Source organism: Genypterus blacodes, unplaced genomic scaffold, assembly GCF_046128005.1.
Source record: "Genypterus blacodes isolate CSIRO-AG114 ecotype Tasmania unplaced genomic scaffold, CSIRO-AGI_Gbla_v1 ptg000214l_1, whole genome shotgun sequence".
NCBI classification, from domain to species: Eukaryota; Metazoa; Chordata; class Actinopteri; order Ophidiiformes; family Ophidiidae; genus Genypterus; species Genypterus blacodes.
This window is the reverse complement of record NW_027467013.1, coordinates 3,450,404-3,469,794: the sequence shown is the minus strand read 5'-3', so window position 1 is coordinate 3,469,794 and position 19,391 is coordinate 3,450,404. Positions and strand designations below refer to the sequence as shown.

Genomic DNA, 19,391 nt, shown 5'->3' with positions numbered 1-19,391 from the left:
GTGTTGAAAGAATAGCTTTCTTGCCTAATTGAATGTGCATGTTAATGTTCGGACTGAGAGGAGTCACATGAGAAAATATAAATTTTTAAACCGGAACAAATGGTAAGAAGAGAGTCAAATCTGATGTCAGCCAGAAACAACATGACCCAATCCAAAATATTCTTCATCTCATTCTGCATCAATATTCTGCATCACATTTCACCCTCAATCCATCATATTAAACTGCAATCCCAAAGACTAATTACAAGTGTGAAAAACCAGCTTCACATTTGTCTTGCATTATAAACCGTATCGGTAAAGGTAACATGACTGCTTACAAAATCACAATCAATTACTTTCATAGAAGTCACAGTTGTATTTTGGTCCACTCAATATGCAAGTAACACTTGTTCTTAAAGGCTCTCAATCAAAACAAATCTACACAAAGTTGATTTTGGTTCATTACATTGTAAATGTATAGTAATAAAGCTCATTTCATAACTGACACATTCTCACAAAGATAATATGGTGATGATGCAGGTCCTGTTAACTAGATATTTGGTTTGATCATTGATCTATTACTGTCAACTGAGTCAGCATGAAGCGTCTGTCATCTATAAGCCTTAATTTACATACGCTTCAACTCTGGTAAGAAGCTCTAATGCCTTGTCCATCGCCTTCTTCTCATTCTCTGACCTGAACTGTCCATTGGGAATGTGGGGGAATGTGTGACAGTTGGGATATTGAGTCTTTTTGGCATCCACTCCCAGCTGCTTCAGAATCGCCACAATCTCAGGCAAATCCCTTAACTGAGAGTTGTAGTTGGAAACCACTGAGGCAGCGGACGAGATGGAGGTGCTGGTGGGGTGTTTACCATTTCTTTTGTACTCGGCGGCGATCAAAGACTTTTCCACTGCTTGACGGACTTTGAACAGACACCACTCTGTGCTCCCCCCACCAGTGTCATTGGACGCTGCTTTGAGATCGCAGCGAGCTTGTCTGCACCATCGCCGAGCCTCCTCTGTGTCTGGCTTCGGCACATTTTCAAAGTGGTGCCAAAAGTTATAAGAACGGGAATGGGAGCCTGTATAGAATCTTTCACGCCCACTTCTGTGGCGTCCGGCCTCCTGATTCCACTGCTGGTAGAAGTCTCGGAAATGTGAGTTACCCCTTGAATTGGAGGACTTGTTGGTTTTGCCTGTTGTGAGCTCCTCGATCCGTTGCATTAAGTATTTGAACGCCTCGGTGGCGAGCGAAATGCGGTCTGGGTTTTTGTCAGGGTGCCATTTAAGGTACAGTCGCTTGATGGCTTTCTCCCTCATCTCCTTAGAAAGGCCAGAGCTCCAGATCTCTGCCAAATATTTGTCAATCTCCGTTTTGGCTTCTTCAAGAGATGTTGAAGAGAATCTTGTAGATGAGGATGTTTGGGAAGAGTTCGGCACAGCGCCTTCTACTACCTGCAGTGCTGTGGAAGTTGCCTGTCTTGGCTTCGCTGCTCGTTTAAACTGAAACAGGTCAAGTGAGGTGACTTCAATTATCTGATCTTGCCCAATTTGTATTTTGCATTTCGCTTCATACATCCCAAAGGCTCCAGGCAGCTGTTCAACAATAACTGCATAAATGTAAGTGTTGTTAAGGCTATAGCCAACATATTCCCCCTCCTCAAAGTTGTTGAGGACATCCATATCTAGGCAATCATGCCATTCCTCTGGAATAGGTGTACCAGGGGCCGGGAGATTGTGACTGCTGCTCTCTTTTTCAAAACTATCAAGGATGCTGTTCTTAGCCAAAATTTTCTGAACCTCTTCCAGACTGTCACACATGAGAAGCTGTCCCAGGACAGGAAGGTGATTTGATCCAATTCTGTTGCCTAGAAGAGCATTAATCTCTTTTGTCAACGTCATAATGATTTCAGTGATCACCTTCAGGGCCATGTCTTCACTGTGTTTTAAATAAAAGATGCAGCCCTGTTGGCTTCCCTTGACGAAGACGTCAGTTTCTGCAGTAGTACTGTGCAGTGACTCTCCACCCAGCCAAAGCTGTGTTTCCAGGCTTTTACAGCAGACAATCTGAATACTGCCAAATGTCTTCTTCCACATGTCAACAGCAGCTTCTTGTGTTATTTTCCCCCCTGACTGCCCTCTGATGAGACAGATAAGTCCATGTCTAAAGGCTGCGGAGGACAGATGTTCTTCAAACCACCTACTAAATGCACAGCCAGTGACATACTCACAAGGCTCCATGCCAGATTCCACCATTTTCTCTTCAGTTAACTGAGACAGCATATTGGGCTGAATTTTCAAAGGCAGCAACTCAAGCATTCGTTGATGCGCGTAAATGTCAGCACCTAAATGGCATTCACTGAGTTTCTCAAGCAACAGGACCTTGTTGTCCAATGCTTCTTCTAACCTTTTTGTCTCACACACCGTGTCATTATAATAGAGTGAGTTGGATGGGTATAATCTGCCATCTACTGAAGGAAGATAAAGGATCTCCACAAGTTCAACAGGTGACTGGTTTCCTTCAGATTCAATTAAGCGAAACAACTGCTCGACGGCACGCTTCACAGTTTTCTGCTGGTTTGGGTTTAGATTTAGTTTGTCACAGGAATCAGCATGAACCGCTGCCAGAACATTACAGTACTGCACCGCTGTAGCCTCCAAATGAATACCAATTTTCTTGAAGAAATCAGTGTAAATTACATCATCTTTTTGTGTTTTGTACAAGTAGGGCCTGAGGTCCTGACAATGCTTGAGTGAAAGACATACTTCCTCTGTCCTCACCAGTTTTGTGTCTTTTTCTACCAACACAACAGGGAGACCAGTCAACTGTCTGCTCTGAAAGTTGTTCCTTTGCATGTAGCCATAACAACGCCGAAACACCTTAGCCCGGGTGCTGAGTAACTTCGCAGAGTCACAAGGTGAATCACAGATGTTGCTCAAATTGCTGGTCACAGACTGTGAGGGTGGATGTTCAAAGGCTCCTGCAGCTTTTATTTTTTGCAGGAGATTGTCTGAGTAATATGGTAAAGGTATTATGTGCATTGAGGTCCAAACCAATTGTTGAAATTCTGGATCCCTGTCAATTAAAGATCCTCGGATTGCGACAGCAGTCGACTCATCAGCTGATGGCTTGTGGTAGCGGCACAATTCTTGTTGAATTTTCACAGGGAAAATGAACTTGATGTTGGCTATGCCCTCCAGTAATCTTTTCTGTTCCTTTTTGTCATCACATGCCATTTTCATGGCAGCTCTGAACAATATGGGTGATTTCTTTTTCAGCTCTTCAAGTTTCTGATGTCCTTTTGCTTCTGATTCGATCTGGTATGCAAAGTTGATGATTTCATCTTTTGACACGTCATGTTTCATTCCAAGTTGTTTGAGTAAGGTTTTACTGTATGTCATTTGTAGTGTGTCTGTTTCACACACCTCACTCCAAAAGTTTTGAGGCACAAATTTTTCTTTGGGCAACATTGCCTTGTACAACTTAACACCCTCATCATAGAAGTATGAAGCCCTCTCCATTGTGCCTTGGGAGCTGCGAATCAAATTCACTGTCTTCATTGAGGAGATTATCTTCTCTTCACTCTCACAATATTCATCATGATATCGCAGTGACAGCACCAGTTTGATACAGTGAAGCAGTTGTGTCTCTGTGAGTTTGTGCAGGATAGGCAGAAGGAACTTCAGGAAATACTCCAAATCATCCAGGACTTGAATGTTCAAGATTTTTGACTCACTCAAATTCTCATTGTTGTCTTTGAGAAAAATGCTGCCATTGTTAGGAAGCATGAGCAAGTCTGGAAAGCTTTTCAATTTACTCACATTGAGGATGAATACAGCTTCAGGTCCGTCAATTCTTACTCGCTCACGGTGTATTGTTTGGAAAATTGGTAAGGATTTAAGCTTTCGATGATACTCTTGGTTCTCTCTGGAGAGTCCATTCTGCAGGAAGCATTGTAGCTCCTTCATGTCCTCCATGGTAAGCTGTGAAAACTCGGACCGATTGATTTCGCAGACTTTGTCCAAAATGGAACTTTTAGATGTTACTTTCATAAGCTCAGGGGACAAAAGTGAAAATACTGTGAAACCCATCTCAAGGAAAAATGTGGTGTCAAGTCTCATGAAACCGAGTTTGAAGAGAATCTTTGACATGTCCTCATCTAAGGCACATTGAATCACTCTTGGCATGTCTTTCATTTTTTGCAGGAAGTGTTGGTTGTTTAACCTCGGACACACAACAGGAAGCATGCAACAGTCCTCAAACAGCTCCCTCACTTTACTTAGTGTCAGACTTTCATCATCATCGGAAGTGTTGGTAGAAGTTGCTGGTTTAACGTTACTTGTGCAGAACCTCCAAAGTTCTTGGAGCCATTTCTGTATTTTGTCGTTTGGGACATGAAGGCCAGTCAGTTTGTCAACTTCACAGCCTTGAAGAAGAACTTGAAGTAATGGTTTCAAATACTTCACTGCACTGGGAACTGTCAAAGTGTTGACCAAGTTGCCAGCTTGTAGAACCTGCATGTGGTCAGCACTGGTTGAATAATCAGCAAATTCCTCCTCATAGCCAGAGAACAGACTGTCATATCTTGATATCAGCTTGGGGGACTTGCAGTCGAACACTCTCAAAACTTGATCTCTTGTCAGAAGAAGTGGAAGCCCATGGATTGATCCAGAAATGTCTGTGGTGGCATTTTTCCAGCACAAATCTTTGAGGCAGAATATCAAGAGCTGGGAACATCTTGATTTATCTCCGATCGGTGTCGCACTTATGGGCTGTGGTAGATTCATGTTATTTTGGGTTGAGTCATGCAGGGTTCTTTCTTTCAGGAAGTTCCTTACAGCTGCAGGACTCACAGATTTCACTTCAATCCCAGCTGATTTGAAACTATTCCAGACCTTTCTCATTTCTGCGGAACAAGGAACTAACTTCATTCCAACATCTTCCAAAATGGGATTGATTGTTTGCGCGTATTCATCTGTCAAGTGAGGTGCATTGGTGGATTCTGTCTCTCTGACACTGCACCAGACATACGAGTACTCTGTAATTGATCGTTGGGCAATTATTCTTTCTGATCTCCTCAACACTGGAATCACGCAAAGTGCTCTTTCATGTATTGATCTGTATACATCATGTATCATTTCCTGCCAATCCTGAGCAACATCTTTAGAAACAACAGGGAAAAAACGCAAGTAAATGTCTTTCAGACGGATATCCATCCCTTTCTGATCTCCTTTTATCTTTTGAAAGTTACTGCTGATGTAACGAAGCAGATCTGCATACAGTGGAGCAATGATGTTCTGTTTCAAAGATTCATTCCACTTCATTTTCAAACTTTGCCCATCTTCTTTCCAAAGGCTTCTTCTGGAAGAGTCAACCTCAAAGTTTCCATTGACATGCACAGGCAGTCCGGTTTGCCCTGGTAAAGGAAGTGAACAAAAGGCTTCTCCACTAAACTCCTCCGGTGGTAACGGTTTACATTGCACACGTGCAGCGACTGCTGCCTGGGGAAGCTTGTCTGATTGGTTCTTTTCATTCCCACTGCTGTCTTTGAATGAGCCTAACTGTTCTGCAATGAGCCATTTGTTTTTCATTCGAGCTGAGGTTGAAATGTCGACTTGGTAAAAAGCCTTCTGTGGGGTTATGGCTTTGTCTGATTGTAGAGCCTCTTGTACATGCTTCTGAAAATCAGCTTTCTTTTCATTGTTTGCCTTTGGTAGACTTTTTTCAACCTTGAAGATTGTTTTGAGTTCCCCTGGATTTTCACTGATTTCATGGAATGTCATTTTGCGGATGTTTTTGAGGAATAGAATTAATCCTTCAGGGTCTTCAGACAGAGCTGAGCGCAACTCCATCATGTCCCGGTCAGTGACTGCCTGCTGTGATATTTTGGAGCTGTTTGCCATTGTACCAATCCTCAGAGGTAATCTGAACATGGTGCCCTGCTCAAGAGGGAATTCATCTGGGAGAAAGGATTTGTAGACATCATTGTACATCTCATTGAAAACCCCACCTAGTGTATAACCAATGCCAGCTTGTGGCTTGTCTGGATGACGCTCAATGTATTCCTGATTTGGATCAGAAATGCAGAGCAATTTATCTCCGGTCAAGATCGAAGGGCAATCTGTCAGATGGTACACAGAGTTAAACCCGACTCCGTATTTTCCTGTTTTCTCTGGAGTGCAGCGTTTTCCACCTTCTCCGAGCTGTTGAATGCCTTTCAAATCGGCATCAGAAAACACTTTGTTGTTGTACACACACAGTGCTGGACCCTGCAGCTTGTTCCATCTGTCCCCAAATGTTTTTTCAGTGCCATGTTGCCGCTTGTCCCAGACAAAGTGTATTTCTGTTGCTTCTGCATCATCTGCATTTTGAATCAGCTCTTTGAGGATGTCCTTCTTTGATGGATACGCGGAAATAATGTTTTTGATCCGAACAGGTAGTTCTTCTCTTTGTTCAAATTCAAAAGCAAACGGTGACAGGTTTTCAATGACAACATTTTGCAGAGTTTGATGCCTAGTTGTTTCGATTCCCAAAATGAGAGCATTATCCCGAGCGATTTTATTGTGGCATAAAGTGAGCCCTTTGGTGACTGGCATCCATGGGCTGTCATTGTAATATATCTTGCTTGCCGGTTGTAAAACACCATGTTCATCAGGCACCAGACAGTCACCCTTTGTTTCCGCTTCGGTCTCACATATCCCTTTGGTCAATATTGTGAGGCACACATTGAGATCAGTCTTTGGCAGGGAGTTGTTTCCATGATGACACTTCAATTTCTGCAGCACGGAATGGAATTGATTGACTGTAAAAATTCTTTGAACACCTACACATTCCCAGAGTGTCCTGAAACAGGCGAGAGCAGCTGGAAGTACATGAAGGTAAGGTTTTGCTTCAAGTTGATCATTTTCTGCCACAGTATTCACGTGTACAAAGTCATTGCCAACAAGAATGAAAGGGAACGAATTAGCTGTCTCTGAAATGAGCATGTGGTCCTCTGAAGAACAGAGCCATTGATCCAGAAACTTGTAGCATTCGTGAGCCATTCTTTGAAGCATGTCTTTGTCAAAGTTTTGAGATTTCTTCCACGTTTCATGCAGCTGCTGAAGCACTGTCTTTGGCTCTGGACTTTCACGGACTCCTAAAAATTGCAGGACTGGGTCAGTGCTGTGCATTTTCAGGTTTGAGTGGTCTAACACAGGGTGTGTCATGTTTACAAGTTGGTGGCATTTTTCATTAAAAACATCAGTGGGCCTTCTAAGTTTCACCTCTCCGCTCATTTTTATGTTGCCAGGAGAAAATGCTGGAAGGAATTCAGTATTCCTCAGTGTTTCCCAGCAGGGAGACTCTTCCTGCATGTGCATCTTCAGAAGCTCAAGAAGACACCTCAAATGCCCATATGCTTTCTTGGTGTCGGTGTACCAAGTTTTCCTGACTGTGCTGGCTTTCTCTGTGATGTCCTCCCATGGGAGATTGTCATTCAACATTCCAAGTTCTAACAGGCGTTGAATCCTTTTGGGGGAACAAAAGTCACTTTTCGTACTGTCAAGCAAGCGGCCTTCTTCTTGTTCAAATAGACAGGCCACTTTCCCTGATGGATTCACTAGTTTCCCAATATACTGAAGCTGTCCACCAGTTGTAGGGATGCATGGGTAGCGTACTAGTAGGTCGTCAATTTCTGTGATATTGAGATCAATAGCATTCAGCACAAGGATAGTTCTGCTCTTGGGGTCCATTACATCAAGGTTGCTAAATACTACTTCTTGGTAGAACTTCTCCCAGTCCCACGTTCTCCTCTGTAGCATCTCTCCCAAGCCAGCCTGTTTGAAACTATTTCTCAACCATAGTGGAAGGGAAACAACTTGGTTTGGTGCTCTTGTGTGTTTTTGACACACCTGCATTGCAAGTGCAGCAATGCTTTTATCCTCTTCGATGCTTTGGTGTAGAAATATGGCATTGTTCATTGAGCACCAATGTTTGCCATCACTGAAGAGCTCTGGGCCAATGGACTGGGCAACAGCAGAGTAAAAGGCATCCACCAAGGGCTTGAAAGTGTGACTTACTTTCTCCCTGTCAGGCCAAAAGGCGTGGTAACAGTAACTTTCAAGTTGCTTGTTTTCACACATGTCCTTTAAAACTGAGAGTACAGTAACATATGCTGTTGTCACAGGATCCTGAAGGAGAGATACGTTCCACTCATGTTTCACTCCACTCTCCCACAGACCTTTTCGATTGCTCGTTACAGCAAATGTTCCATTTACATTGACCGGGAGTCCTGTGTCAATGGAAAGTGGAAGGAAGCAAAATGCCTGTCCAGTGTGTTCTCTTTGTAATACTGAAAACTTGCCAGTTTCCCGATCAGTTTGCAAAGGCACAGCAATTCCCCCAATGGGCAAAAAGAATCTGGTCTGCTTTTTTTGTGCCATTTTCAAGGAATGATCTTTTCCAAAGCAGTTGTAGAGTAGCCAGAACTGGACTTCAGATTGCATGTGTTGTTGACTGGCTATTGTGACAATGCTAGCTGCACAGCAGTCAATGATCTCTTTGCATTTTTCATCAAGTTCAATCAACGATTTCTCTGCTTGACGCTGTTGTGAAATACAGGTTGGATCTGGAAGCATCATTGTGCTCACGATGGTTTTGGAGACAGTCATGACAGTTTTAATTTGGTCATCTCTTGGAGGGGTTGATGCATCATTAGAGATACTCTGCAGAGATAAGGTGCTGATGTTTTTCAGAAAAAGCAGATGAGTTTGTGAATCATTAGTGAGGTGGTGTTGAAACATCTTAATATGGTGCTTGTCATACACATTTTTGCTTATGTCTGACTTGAGAGCCTCTTCTGGAGTTCGGAAAGGTAGTTTGATCAGAGTGCCTGGATAGGGTTTAGGTGGACTTTGTCTGGTGAAACTACAATCAAAAATGTTCTCATATGGTCTAAATTGACCGGGAAAAAAATCAAAGTGCCGCTTCAGGGACAGGTCCAACTTGATTCCGGGATTTGTTTTGTTTTTGATGTGCGTCCTCAGGTGGGTTACATTTGGATCAAGTATGAGAAGACTCTTGCCACTGAGGATGGAGGGAATATCTGTTATGTGATACACAGTGTTAAATCCAAGTCCAAACTTCCCAATTTTTTCCACCTTGTTTTCCTTCGATGCAGCACCTACTCTGACAATATTTTCCCAATCTTCTGGTGTGAACTGCTCATTGTTGTATGCCCATAGACAAGGTCCCTGGCAAAGGGTCATTTCTGGGTCAATCAGACTGTCAGGGGGGAACTGATGCTCTCTGAAATCCACCAAAAATTTGCAGGCATTTGCCCCAGCATCTTCTGAATTTTGAATGAGCTCTTTGAAGATGTCGCTGTCTTCATCGTACTCCTTGAGAATGTTTTTAAGCCTTATTGTTATTGGTTCAGATTGCCCACACTGTTCTATTCCCACTAACTCTGGACTGAGGATGCGTGTACTGAGGAATGGTATGTTCAGCCATTCAGCTGCTGCTTTGGGAATTTCTTCATGTATGACGTGAATTTCTTCCTGGCCGTTCTGGAGCTCTTTCAAGCCATGTTTATTTATGTCACAGAAGACAGTCATTGAAAGTGGTTTGAGGGTAAATTGTCCACCATCTGTGATGACTGGCACAGGGATGTTCTCAGGAACACTCTTCTTCTCTCTCCACAGCCAACTAACAATTTCGATGGACACTTTGAGCTCAGAGGAACTTGCAAATGGCTGTTGCCTCCTGTCAATGGCTTGTTTGATAGAGTGAAGAATGGCAACAATTTCTTCTTCTGACAGCGACTCCCTCAGGCCCAACTTCATGAGCAACATCTTGAATGGCAGGAATTCATATGGTACCTTTCCGATGTAAGAGCTGAGATCTAGATTGGGTGGGTAGTTTAGCACCAGATCTTGAGTCGCGACAAACTGGTTGCGGTTCCACAGCCAACATGTGTCTTTGCTCATGATTGTAGTGAACTCAGAAATGTGATCTTGCATGTGTTTGTAAATACTATGCAGCCTCCTCTTGAAATCTGCATCAGTATCAGGATCATCCATGGTCTGCGCTTTTGATTTCAAGACTCCCAAATTATCTAGCACTTTTTGAGGTGGGGGGGTACGGTTGAGACCAAGCTGGTTGTTGACTCTGTTGTTGAGTTTTCCTATCAGAGGCATCACATACCCGACCATGTCCTTATACTGTGAAAGTCTCACTTCATCTGGACAGAAGAACCAGCTTTTCTGAGATTGCTTTTGGGGTTGTTCTCTCTCATTGGTAGGTTGAGCACATGGGACCCATTTCAGCATTTTGAGGCTGTCAAGCTGTGGTTGAGAAAATCTAGACAGTAGATCATTTCCATCCAACATTCTCAAAAGTGCCTGAGCCCTTTTGCCCATCTCTATTGGTGAGCCAACATGCAGATTGTTGATCTGTGTGGCAACTTGCAGCACGTGACTTGGTGCCACTTGTGTTTCTTTATTCAGCAATCCAATGTCTGTTAGGCTTTCAAGCATCTGCTGTGTCTGAGTGTACACACATGGAGGGAAGAGATCTGACTCAAAGAGGGCTGTGAAAGTTTCATTTTGTGGATCAAAAAAGCCTGCGGTCTTTTTCAGCTCTCCATTCACTTCAATGAAGCTTAAGTCCTTGCATCTACTTTTCAAGGTCTTATTTTGAGAGAACAGGATATTACCGTGCTGCAAAATCCAAGTCATGATTTTTTCTGTGCCCTCTTTCTTGCAGCCCGCCCTCTGAACACAGTCAATGAGGAGATTGGCTGCTTGAGCTGTGTCCATGAGCTTAATATTGAGCAGCTGTAACAGTCTGCGGTCAGCCTCAGTAGCACACTGCACTACTGAATCAGGCATGGGGAGATCTTCTGGCACTTTCAGACCAGAATTCAAAAGTACAGCCTGTTTGGATTGAGCTCCAACACTCAACCCGTTCATGGTTTGGAACAGAGGCAACTTTGACAGTAAATCTTTCTCACTGCTTGTAAGAGAACCCAGACTTGACAGATAATCTTTCAGTATTTCCCGCTCTACCTGAGACACAGTCTGGATTTGTCTGATGACATGCTGAGCATCTAGGTTCACAAACACCTTCATGACACTGCTTGGGGATGGGCACAACACATATGAATCTAAATCTGCATGCTTAAGCCACTCATTTCCTCTCACAACAGTGCCACCAACTTTGTTCACCAATTGGGCAATGTGATCTGGCAAGCTATCCTGTCGGGTGTTCTGAAAAATCAGAGTTGTGTTCTTTTGCAGTCTTGCGAGTGACACAGGCTGTCTGACCTTGTCTATGGGCGTGACTAGTATCAATGGCAATCCAGTAAATCTACTTAACACTTTGAAGTGAACATTGAGAAAGTTCCAGAATCTCTGGAGCCAGTCTGATGGTGGATGGTAGCTGCTGCCGATCTTCCAGGTAACGTTCCCTGTCGTTGTCTGGCTCCAGTCCACCGGCAAACACCTCCTTACAAAGTCCACCACTTTGTCTTTATCAAGGTTGAAGACCTTGAATAAATCTGTGAAAGTTTCATACATGTGGTGTGAAAAGCATGCAAGTGAAGCATTTGATTTTTATATCAGTGTGGTCTATGATTGATGTTCTTACTTGTCGTAGCCAGCTTTCTCAGGTGGTCACTGCAGGTTGTGCTAAGATCATCTGGAATGAAGAGATGTTGTCCCAGTCCTGGCAGCAGGAATCTGCATCAAAAAAAGGTTTCATCATTGGTTACATGAAATACTGGAACTACACTACGATGCAATGAACCTTTTCAAATTGAAAATAATCCTGTGGCTCATAGTCTGTGTGTTTGGGAAACCTACCTTGGAAATGTGTCGTTGTCAATCAAAACGGTGTCCTCCTCTTCATCTGTGAACGACCTGAAAGTGCCATCACTGTGAGGGAGCAGCTGAAGACCCCGTAGATCTGCATATTTTCCATCAATCAAAATGAATTCCAAAAGACATAGTTTGTCCTCTTTACAAATGTTACGCACGCCAGTCCTGTGGAGAACATCTCTGAGGAAACTCGGGGTCACGCGTGTCAGGTTGTTGTGGTTGGGATAAGCTGCTTCTATAGCTTTAGCAACAGAAGCTGGTAAAGTGACAAGGTTTGCTCCACAAGAAACCAGAGTTCTTTCTATGGCTTCCAATGTTGCAAGAGGTGTTGGACCATTACAAGGGAGCACAGCTTCTGATGGAGTGACGAACATTGTTTCATCTTTGGCTAGAGAGAGGACCGCCACATTTTCTCTGAATAACTGATGAAGAACATCCAGAGCAACAGTGTGCCACTTCTCTTTTTGTTGTGTCTGGGTAACATCTGGCCAAATGTCATATACAGTAGAGACAGGGAGCATAGACGCTTGAGATAGTTTGATAGCATCTTGAAGGATCATGAGATATGCATACGGGAGAACTTCCTTTAACAGCAACTCATTCCACAAAGCAGCTTCATCGTGTTTTTGGTCTTCCTCTTGCCATTTGATGTGTCTTCTGTTGTCTGTGAGGCCAAAGCATGCGTTGATGTAGACTGGAAGGCCTGTCTTGTTGGATTCATCGCTCAGGTTTGGGAGGGGGAGAAAGCAACTCAGTCTGCTGTCATTGCAGTCAATTGTCTGGCCACAAGGGAATGCCAAGTTAACTTGCGGGAGAAAGGACAACTTCTCTGAAAGTGAATCCAGTTGTTCTATGTTGCCTTCTTTCATGCAACATGTTGTCACCAGCCACTTTGTTTCTGAGGGATCTTCTGAGGAGAGGGTGATGGATTTGAAGCTTGTGGAACCCTTAACGACTGACTCCTCTTCTGGCTCCAAAATGACATCTGTGTTGGTTGAGGAAGTCACTTTAAGCCTGGTGTTGACGGAGCTGTCTTTGTTGATGTGTATCAAGGACACAGAAGTAACGTGTCTCAGGAACAGCAGGCTTAAATGTGCATCTGCAATGAAGCTATCAAAAAGCTCAACAACTTTATCTGAGTCATATAGCTTATCAGAAATGTCTGATGTCTCATTGCGCAAAGGAAATCGGAAAATTGTCCCATCAAAGTGCTTATCCTCCATGATGATCTTTGACCATTGTGGCTTGTTTACAAGTGACAGTATGTCTCGAAAAGGTTGGAATTGATCATGCAATGTCATCAACATTTCCTGGTCTTCTGTATCAGCCAAAGACCAGCGAGAGCCTCCATTTCCTTTCCCAAAGAGTTTCTCTTGGGGGTCCAGCAAGCCAAGGTGACCTGAACTGAATATACTTGGCACATCTGTTAATAGGAAGAATGGATATTACATTAATGAACTATGTTCTCAATAGATTCAGATTTAAGTGGTACGAGTATGAATGTGTGTGTGGTGTCACCTGTTATGTGGTAAACAGAGTTGAAGCCGAGTCCAAACCTCCCGACTTTGTTTGGGTCATTGCGCTTGACACTCCTGCCTGCAGCCTGAATGCCTTCCCAGTCGTCATCGCTGAAGTCTGCATTGTTGTAGACATACAGAGCAGGACCTTTCCAAAAACAAAAATAGTGTCAAATGAATCTTATCATGTTGACGCAGCCATGTGCTGCTTATTAAGTCTACCAGTTTCCTATAGAATAGCTTATTCCTATCTGTGATCATTGTCTACATCTGCTGTTTCTATTCATCTATGATCATGACACAGAAAACACCTTTTCTTGTGATCATGAAATCATATTTTCATCATCATCAATGATACTTAAACTGTTTTACTTGAATCATGCACATGCTGCAAGTCTAACCCAAACACACTTCAAATCCCTTTGTAATTATATGAACATAATTTATTAATTTTTCTATAATCACAACAAACTACTATTCATTAATGACATACACAAAGAACGTTTTCAGGATCACAGGAAAACGGTTTCAAATATTCAATGATCATAATAAAACTAAAAGTAATAAGACAAATAATAAAACTGAAAATAATAAAATGGTGCCAACCCCAATAGTTCCATGTTTGTAACTCTTGTGATTACCTTGGTATTTCCCCAGTCCTTCAGTGCACAGGCTCTCAGTCCCATAGTTTCTCTCATCATGGATGAAAACCACTTCAGTGGCTTGAGCATCATCTGCATTTTGAACCAGCTCCTGTTCCAACAATGATGCAGAAAACTATGAACTCAATGAACAGTTCTTATTGTTAAAATCAGTATTTTTCTTGCTTGTTGCTACTGTATATACTGTATACTTGCATACTGTATATTCAAAATGCAGTTATCGAACGTAACATAAAACGTTTATAGACAAGTGCATTGTACCCGCCTTTAAAATCTGTCCACCATCTGGATATCGACGTAGAATATCTTTCAGGTAGTCGATGAAGGGTGGCGCTGTTGCCCCAAACGAAGTCCTAAACAGATTACACAGTCAGAGCCAGAATCACAATGTTAACCTCAGTGACCCTGCAGTCATCCTACGGGCAAACTGCAGACTTAACATATTAAAGTGTCTTCTGTTGTTGGATAGCTTTAATATGAATCAGAAGTGTTTGTTGTTTCAGTGGTTAATCAGCTGTACTGACACGTCAAAAAAGCTTTAAGGTAAGTGGCCTCTAGTGTCAAAATGACCATTTACACTTCATGCAGGTGAGTACTGAAATGGCAGCGAGGAACTACATTATGCAATCAAATCTCACTTCAAACTTCCTCCTCTCGTGCTGCTGGCAAAAGCGTGTGGGTGTGTGCATGTGTGTGTGTTTGTGTTTGTGTGTGTGTCTGTGTGTGTGCGTGCATGTGGGCAATCAGCCAATCCCAATTACTAGGAATGTGATCGTGTCCTCCCCAACCCTTTAGTGCCGTTGTCAGGATTTTCAACAGATCAAAGAAACCAAACAGCAGATATAAAGGTTTTTACTCATGAAGACAGCTGTAACCACACACAACCCAATGTATGAGCCCAAAGCTCAAAGAAAGAACATCCACTCAATCACTAACATTATTACATTGTACAAATCTCACCACACCACCACACATAAATATAAATTAATATATATACAAATAAATATGTTATAACATCTGTATTTGATGTCATTGATTTTTTTTTTGTTTCAGAGATTTCTCCCCTTTTCATTCTTTTTAGTTTTTCCTCCTGTGTTTCCCCCGCTTTCTCTCGCCGCAGCCCATGATGCGTTTTGCAACTGCTGGTACGGTGACATCATCCTGTAAAAACCTGCTCCTATGACATCATCAAATGGTAACGCTGATGTCATCTGAAACACTGCACTTACATCATTTTTCTCATCAATGTGGTTTTCTACCCAACAAAAAAGTAGTGTAGTATTTGTCTTGCTATCTGTTTTCATGCTCTTGTGTTATGTTATCTTTAACTTATTTAATAAATATACTGTACTCACCAGGCTTTCCTCTGTGTCTTGGAACTCATCTTTCCTAGGTTGACTGCTGTAAGACAATACCAAGAAAACTTTACCATGGATATGATAAAGGGCGTGGCTTAGATTGACCAATCAGCCAACAGAGGCACAAACCTCCTTTGGCCACCAGAGGCCGACACTAAATCTTTTTCACTGTCTTTACTGTAAATTGTCTGCGTTACCAACACTAAGTGTTGGTACTTGGTGAACAATTATACACTAAAGCAGATAATAAGTGTGGGATGAAATGCGGATTTAATGTCCAGTCCAGAGAGGCATTTTACCCAACAGTCGCATAAGAACGTCCAGGAAAAAGGAGACAGGAAGTTAATAAATTGCGGTGATAAGCGGTTGAGCTTTGAGGAGAGGAGCTGAAATCCAACACTGTTCACAACATTGGTAAAAGATAATCTAAAATGTATAATTAAACAAAAATATAATCTGACATATTTCATTTGAGATACAAGTTATGGCATTAAAATTATATTCCTCAAAATGTTTAATTCAGATGTCTACCTATGTGTAGATGAAGCACAGTACCTCAGTCATGGTGATTCATAGAGCAGTGGTTCTCAAACTTTTTACATCAGGTACCACCTCAGAAAATATTTGGCTCTCCGAGTGCCACCACTATGGCCGCTACATTCAGCTGCTATGCAAAATGCATTAATAACTGTATCTCAGTAAAAAACACAAACAACTGTACAATTGTGTGCGGCTTACCTGCTTTCGCTATGCGGAGGCTGGCACGATATGAAGCCTCCTGTGCTTTAACCACAGGTGTACCACATAACTGAATCGTACATTTGGACTGCCTCAGTTCATCACATAAAAAAAATCCACTGGTTTGTCTTTCAGCATTGTGTGTTTTGTTGTAAGATGCCGTTTGAGATGCGATTGTTCCATGGATTCATTGCTGAGAACATCTCCACATACCACACACTGTGGCTTTGGCTCTTCCTCCGTCCAGCTCCAGCTGAATCCAAGGTTGATGTAACTCGGGTTATACTCCCATAATGTTTTGCTTTTGCTTTTTGCAGCCAGCTATCGGTGCTGTGGACACTTCGCTCCCACTACTGATGTAGCTGCTAACGTTAGCACTCAGTTCACAGTTGTCCAGGCTGCATGAAATATCCTCCTCCTGATCCGCAGATTTCGTCCTTTTAGTTCCACTCTGGAGCCACGACTTTCATGTATTTGGACCGCTCATACTTTATTTTTTACTATCTCCGCTTACCATCTTGCCATCACAGCTAATAGTTGACGTTTTCACGCAGCGCTACTATCTGTAAGGTTAGTAGTGTGCCGTGTGCAAACATTTATGAAAGGCTAAACGTATCTTAAGCCGCATTTCAATTATCCCATGTTTATGATATTTGTATTTGATTCGTCCGTGTGCCACTACAGGGAGCCCGCACCACAGTTTGAGAACCACTGTCATAGAGAGTCACATCAGGCTCAGCAAGTTGGAGCGAACTATGGTGACACTCCCTTGTCACGCTGTTTTTATCGGCTTGTTAACGCCCAGCTGTGTTTCTGTCTCCTTACCCTCGCTCCTCTGTCATGCACGTCACATTGAATGAAACTTTAGAGGGAAAACGCGACTATTTCCTAACATCCTGTCCCATTCAACGCGAAACGACACCATCGCCGTTTTGCCGAGAAAAAGCTTTTTAAAAAAGCTGGCTGTTTGTTATCACGACTTGCGTCACAAATAATAACCCATGAAAGTGTACAACTGAAGTTTAGCCCTGTAAGAAGGGTTCGAATCCAGGAAAAGGAATGTGATTTACGGTAATATAGGCTACAAGACCTACAATACAGTCAGGAAAACAGGAAAACAGGAAAAGTCGTACTACAGTATTATGTTCAATAAAGGGATATTACAATTTACAGCCCTTACACTACTGGGAGCGTGTATTTCCCCGCGTGTGTGTTATGGGTGAGTTTGCCCAAGTCTTCTGATGCACACACCACCACCAAGACAGAACAGTAAACCTACAAGCACCATATCTTGTTCTGTTAATGTCTGGGAGTACGAGCATATAATAATAAAAATGTGATGAAATCGTTATTTGTCAGGATAAATAGTTTCGTTCGTTTGTATCTCAAACCAAATGGCAGATCATAACGTTATTCCCCCGCTGGTCGCTACGTGTCACTGTACGCTCACCCACACGGAGAATAACCGAGCAGCTTTTGTCAGGAAATGGAAATGCGAGCGTTATCTGTGTTATTGTCACGTTAAACTGTATCTACGAGACATTTCTTCTCGCCACACGTCCATTTTGTGAGGAATTGCACACGGTACGTAAACGCCTCTGTCTCTGTGCAGCCACGTAATTTTTTTGATTTGCAATGTTTTAGACAACGCCTATCCTGCTGCCGATTGACTGAAGCGTAGGTGAGATTGACGCTCGTCTGTGTGCCATTTCGCGGACACGAATCCTGTTCTACGCTGTGGTTACTGCACAACTGTGCCGCCATGGCAACAGGCATCAGCCGCTTTTATAGCTTTATGAGTCAAACTATTCTGACATCGCCTTGTTTATCATATGTAATAGGTTGCTAAGGTAGGTGCTCCTTAGTGATCAGGGGAGGATGCTTTGTCTTGGCTGAGGGTGTATGCCCACCCGCGGCTCCACTGTGATGCAGTTTTAAACGTGTTAACTATTCCTTGCAGAGCCGTATGGAGCCCTGTCCTGCCCCACTATGGTTGTAGATGGCACCATGTTGGATGAAAGCTGTGATAAAGAGCAGGAGGCTGGGCGCTGTTCAGACTGTGGATGCAGCTTCAGCCCACCACACACTGACTCTGAGACAGACCTAACCAGCTCTCAGTCCTCAGCTCCTGACAGTCCTCCCAAATGCACCTCCTGCAAAGAGCATGACACCCTCTCCGACGACAGGCGGCCGCACAGGCGCCATAGCCTGGACCCGCACAGTTGCCCCCTGTGCATCAAAACCTTCATATCCTCTGCACATCTGGCTCTTCACCTCTCTGCTCACAGCAAAGAGAGGAAGTTCAAGTGCAACGTATGTGAGAAGTATTTCCATCAGTCCTCCCACCTCATGGCCCACAAGATGATCCACAGTGGGGACAGACCCTTTAAATGCCCAGAGTGTGGGAAGACCTTCGGCCGTGCCTCACATCTGAAAACACATCGCCGGCTCCACACGGGCGAAAAACCCTTCAAGTGCAGCTACTGTGACAAGGCCTTCACCCAGAAGGCCGGGCTCCTCTCCCATGTTCGCCTGCACACAGGGGAACGCCCGTACAAGTGTGACCAGTGCGGGGAGGCCTTCTGCTCTTTGTCACACCTGCTCTCTCATAAAGCTCAAGAGTCCTCTGGACGGGCCAAAGCAGCAGCGACCGAATCGGACCAGAACCAGCAACAGCAACAACAGCAGACACAAGGTGGAACCGAGGATCTGAAGTGTGGTGTCTGCTGCCGTAGCTTTGTGCGCTCTTCGTATATACGGCTGTACATACGGCTCAACAAAGGACAGAGACCGTATCACTGCAAAGTCTGTAACAAGACTTTTGTCAAGTTGGATACATTTGTGAACCACTGTGATAAGCACCTGAGGGAGAAAAAGGACAAAAGTCAGCAGGATAAAGATGAAGTTGTTAAACCTCCCTTGTTTGTCCCCCTCTCCAGACCCTCCTCCCCTCAGTCCTCACCCGCTCAGTTTGTCCCCTCAGAGGTCAACACACGCTCCAGAGCAAAGGCCAAGAGTAAAGTGGAGCCATGAGAATGTTTACATCATGTCCTAATGTACAGATGACAATCCATCACAGGTCTGCTACAGGATTGTGTAACAGGTAGACGACAGCATGGCGTGGATTATTATTTGACTGAAAATGTTAGTTTAATACCAATCTAACATAAATGTACATGTTTAGTGATAATTCCTAATCATGTATGTTAAAATTGTCCCTCTGTATTTTACATTTCCTTTCCTTCATAATGATGGTACACTAAAAAGGAGCGATTC

The 19,391-nt window shown here is 43.3% G+C and overlaps 2 protein-coding genes across 2 annotated transcripts; one reads left to right on the top strand and one right to left on the bottom strand.

Annotated features, from left to right (window-relative positions):
* Positions 1–518: 518 nt before the first annotated feature.
* Positions 519–15,403, bottom strand: LOC143015758 (sacsin-like). Its single transcript, XM_076169814.1, has 7 exons — positions 15,375–15,403; positions 14,285–14,372; positions 13,999–14,110; positions 13,359–13,505; positions 11,826–13,263; positions 11,611–11,702; positions 519–11,521 (listed from the first exon to the last, which is right to left on the bottom strand). Exons 1-7 carry the CDS (start codon positions 15,401–15,403, stop codon positions 603–605), a joined length of 12,825 nt encoding a protein of 4,274 aa, XP_076025929.1. The 3' UTR covers positions 519–602.
* Positions 15,404–17,567: 2,164 nt separating this feature from the next.
* LOC143015825 (uncharacterized) lies at positions 17,568–19,380 on the top strand. The gene is made up of 2 exons (XM_076169934.1): positions 17,568–17,699; positions 18,076–19,380. Exon 2 carries the CDS (start codon positions 18,105–18,107, stop codon positions 19,146–19,148), a length of 1,044 nt encoding a protein of 347 aa, XP_076026049.1. The 5' UTR covers positions 17,568–17,699; positions 18,076–18,104; the 3' UTR covers positions 19,149–19,380.
* The last annotated feature ends 11 nt before the right edge of the window (positions 19,381–19,391 follow it).

Bases quoted from the DNA above. Each gene is read 5' to 3' on its own strand.
- LOC143015825 (XM_076169934.1), top strand. From the start codon at position 18,105: ATGGTTGTAGATGGCACCATGTTGGATGAAAGCTGTGATAAAGAGCAG.
- LOC143015758 (XM_076169814.1), bottom strand. From the start codon at position 15,403: ATGAGTTCCAAGACACAGAGGAAAGCCTG. The intron at 14,373-15,374 runs GTGAGTACAGTA...TAATCTGTTTAG, and splicing joins AAGACACAGAGGAAAGCCTG to GACTTCGTTTGGGGCAACAG. The intron at 11,522-11,610 runs GTAAGAACATCA...AAACTTTCACAG, and splicing joins GAGAAAGCTGGCTACGACAA to ATTTATTCAAGGTCTTCAAC.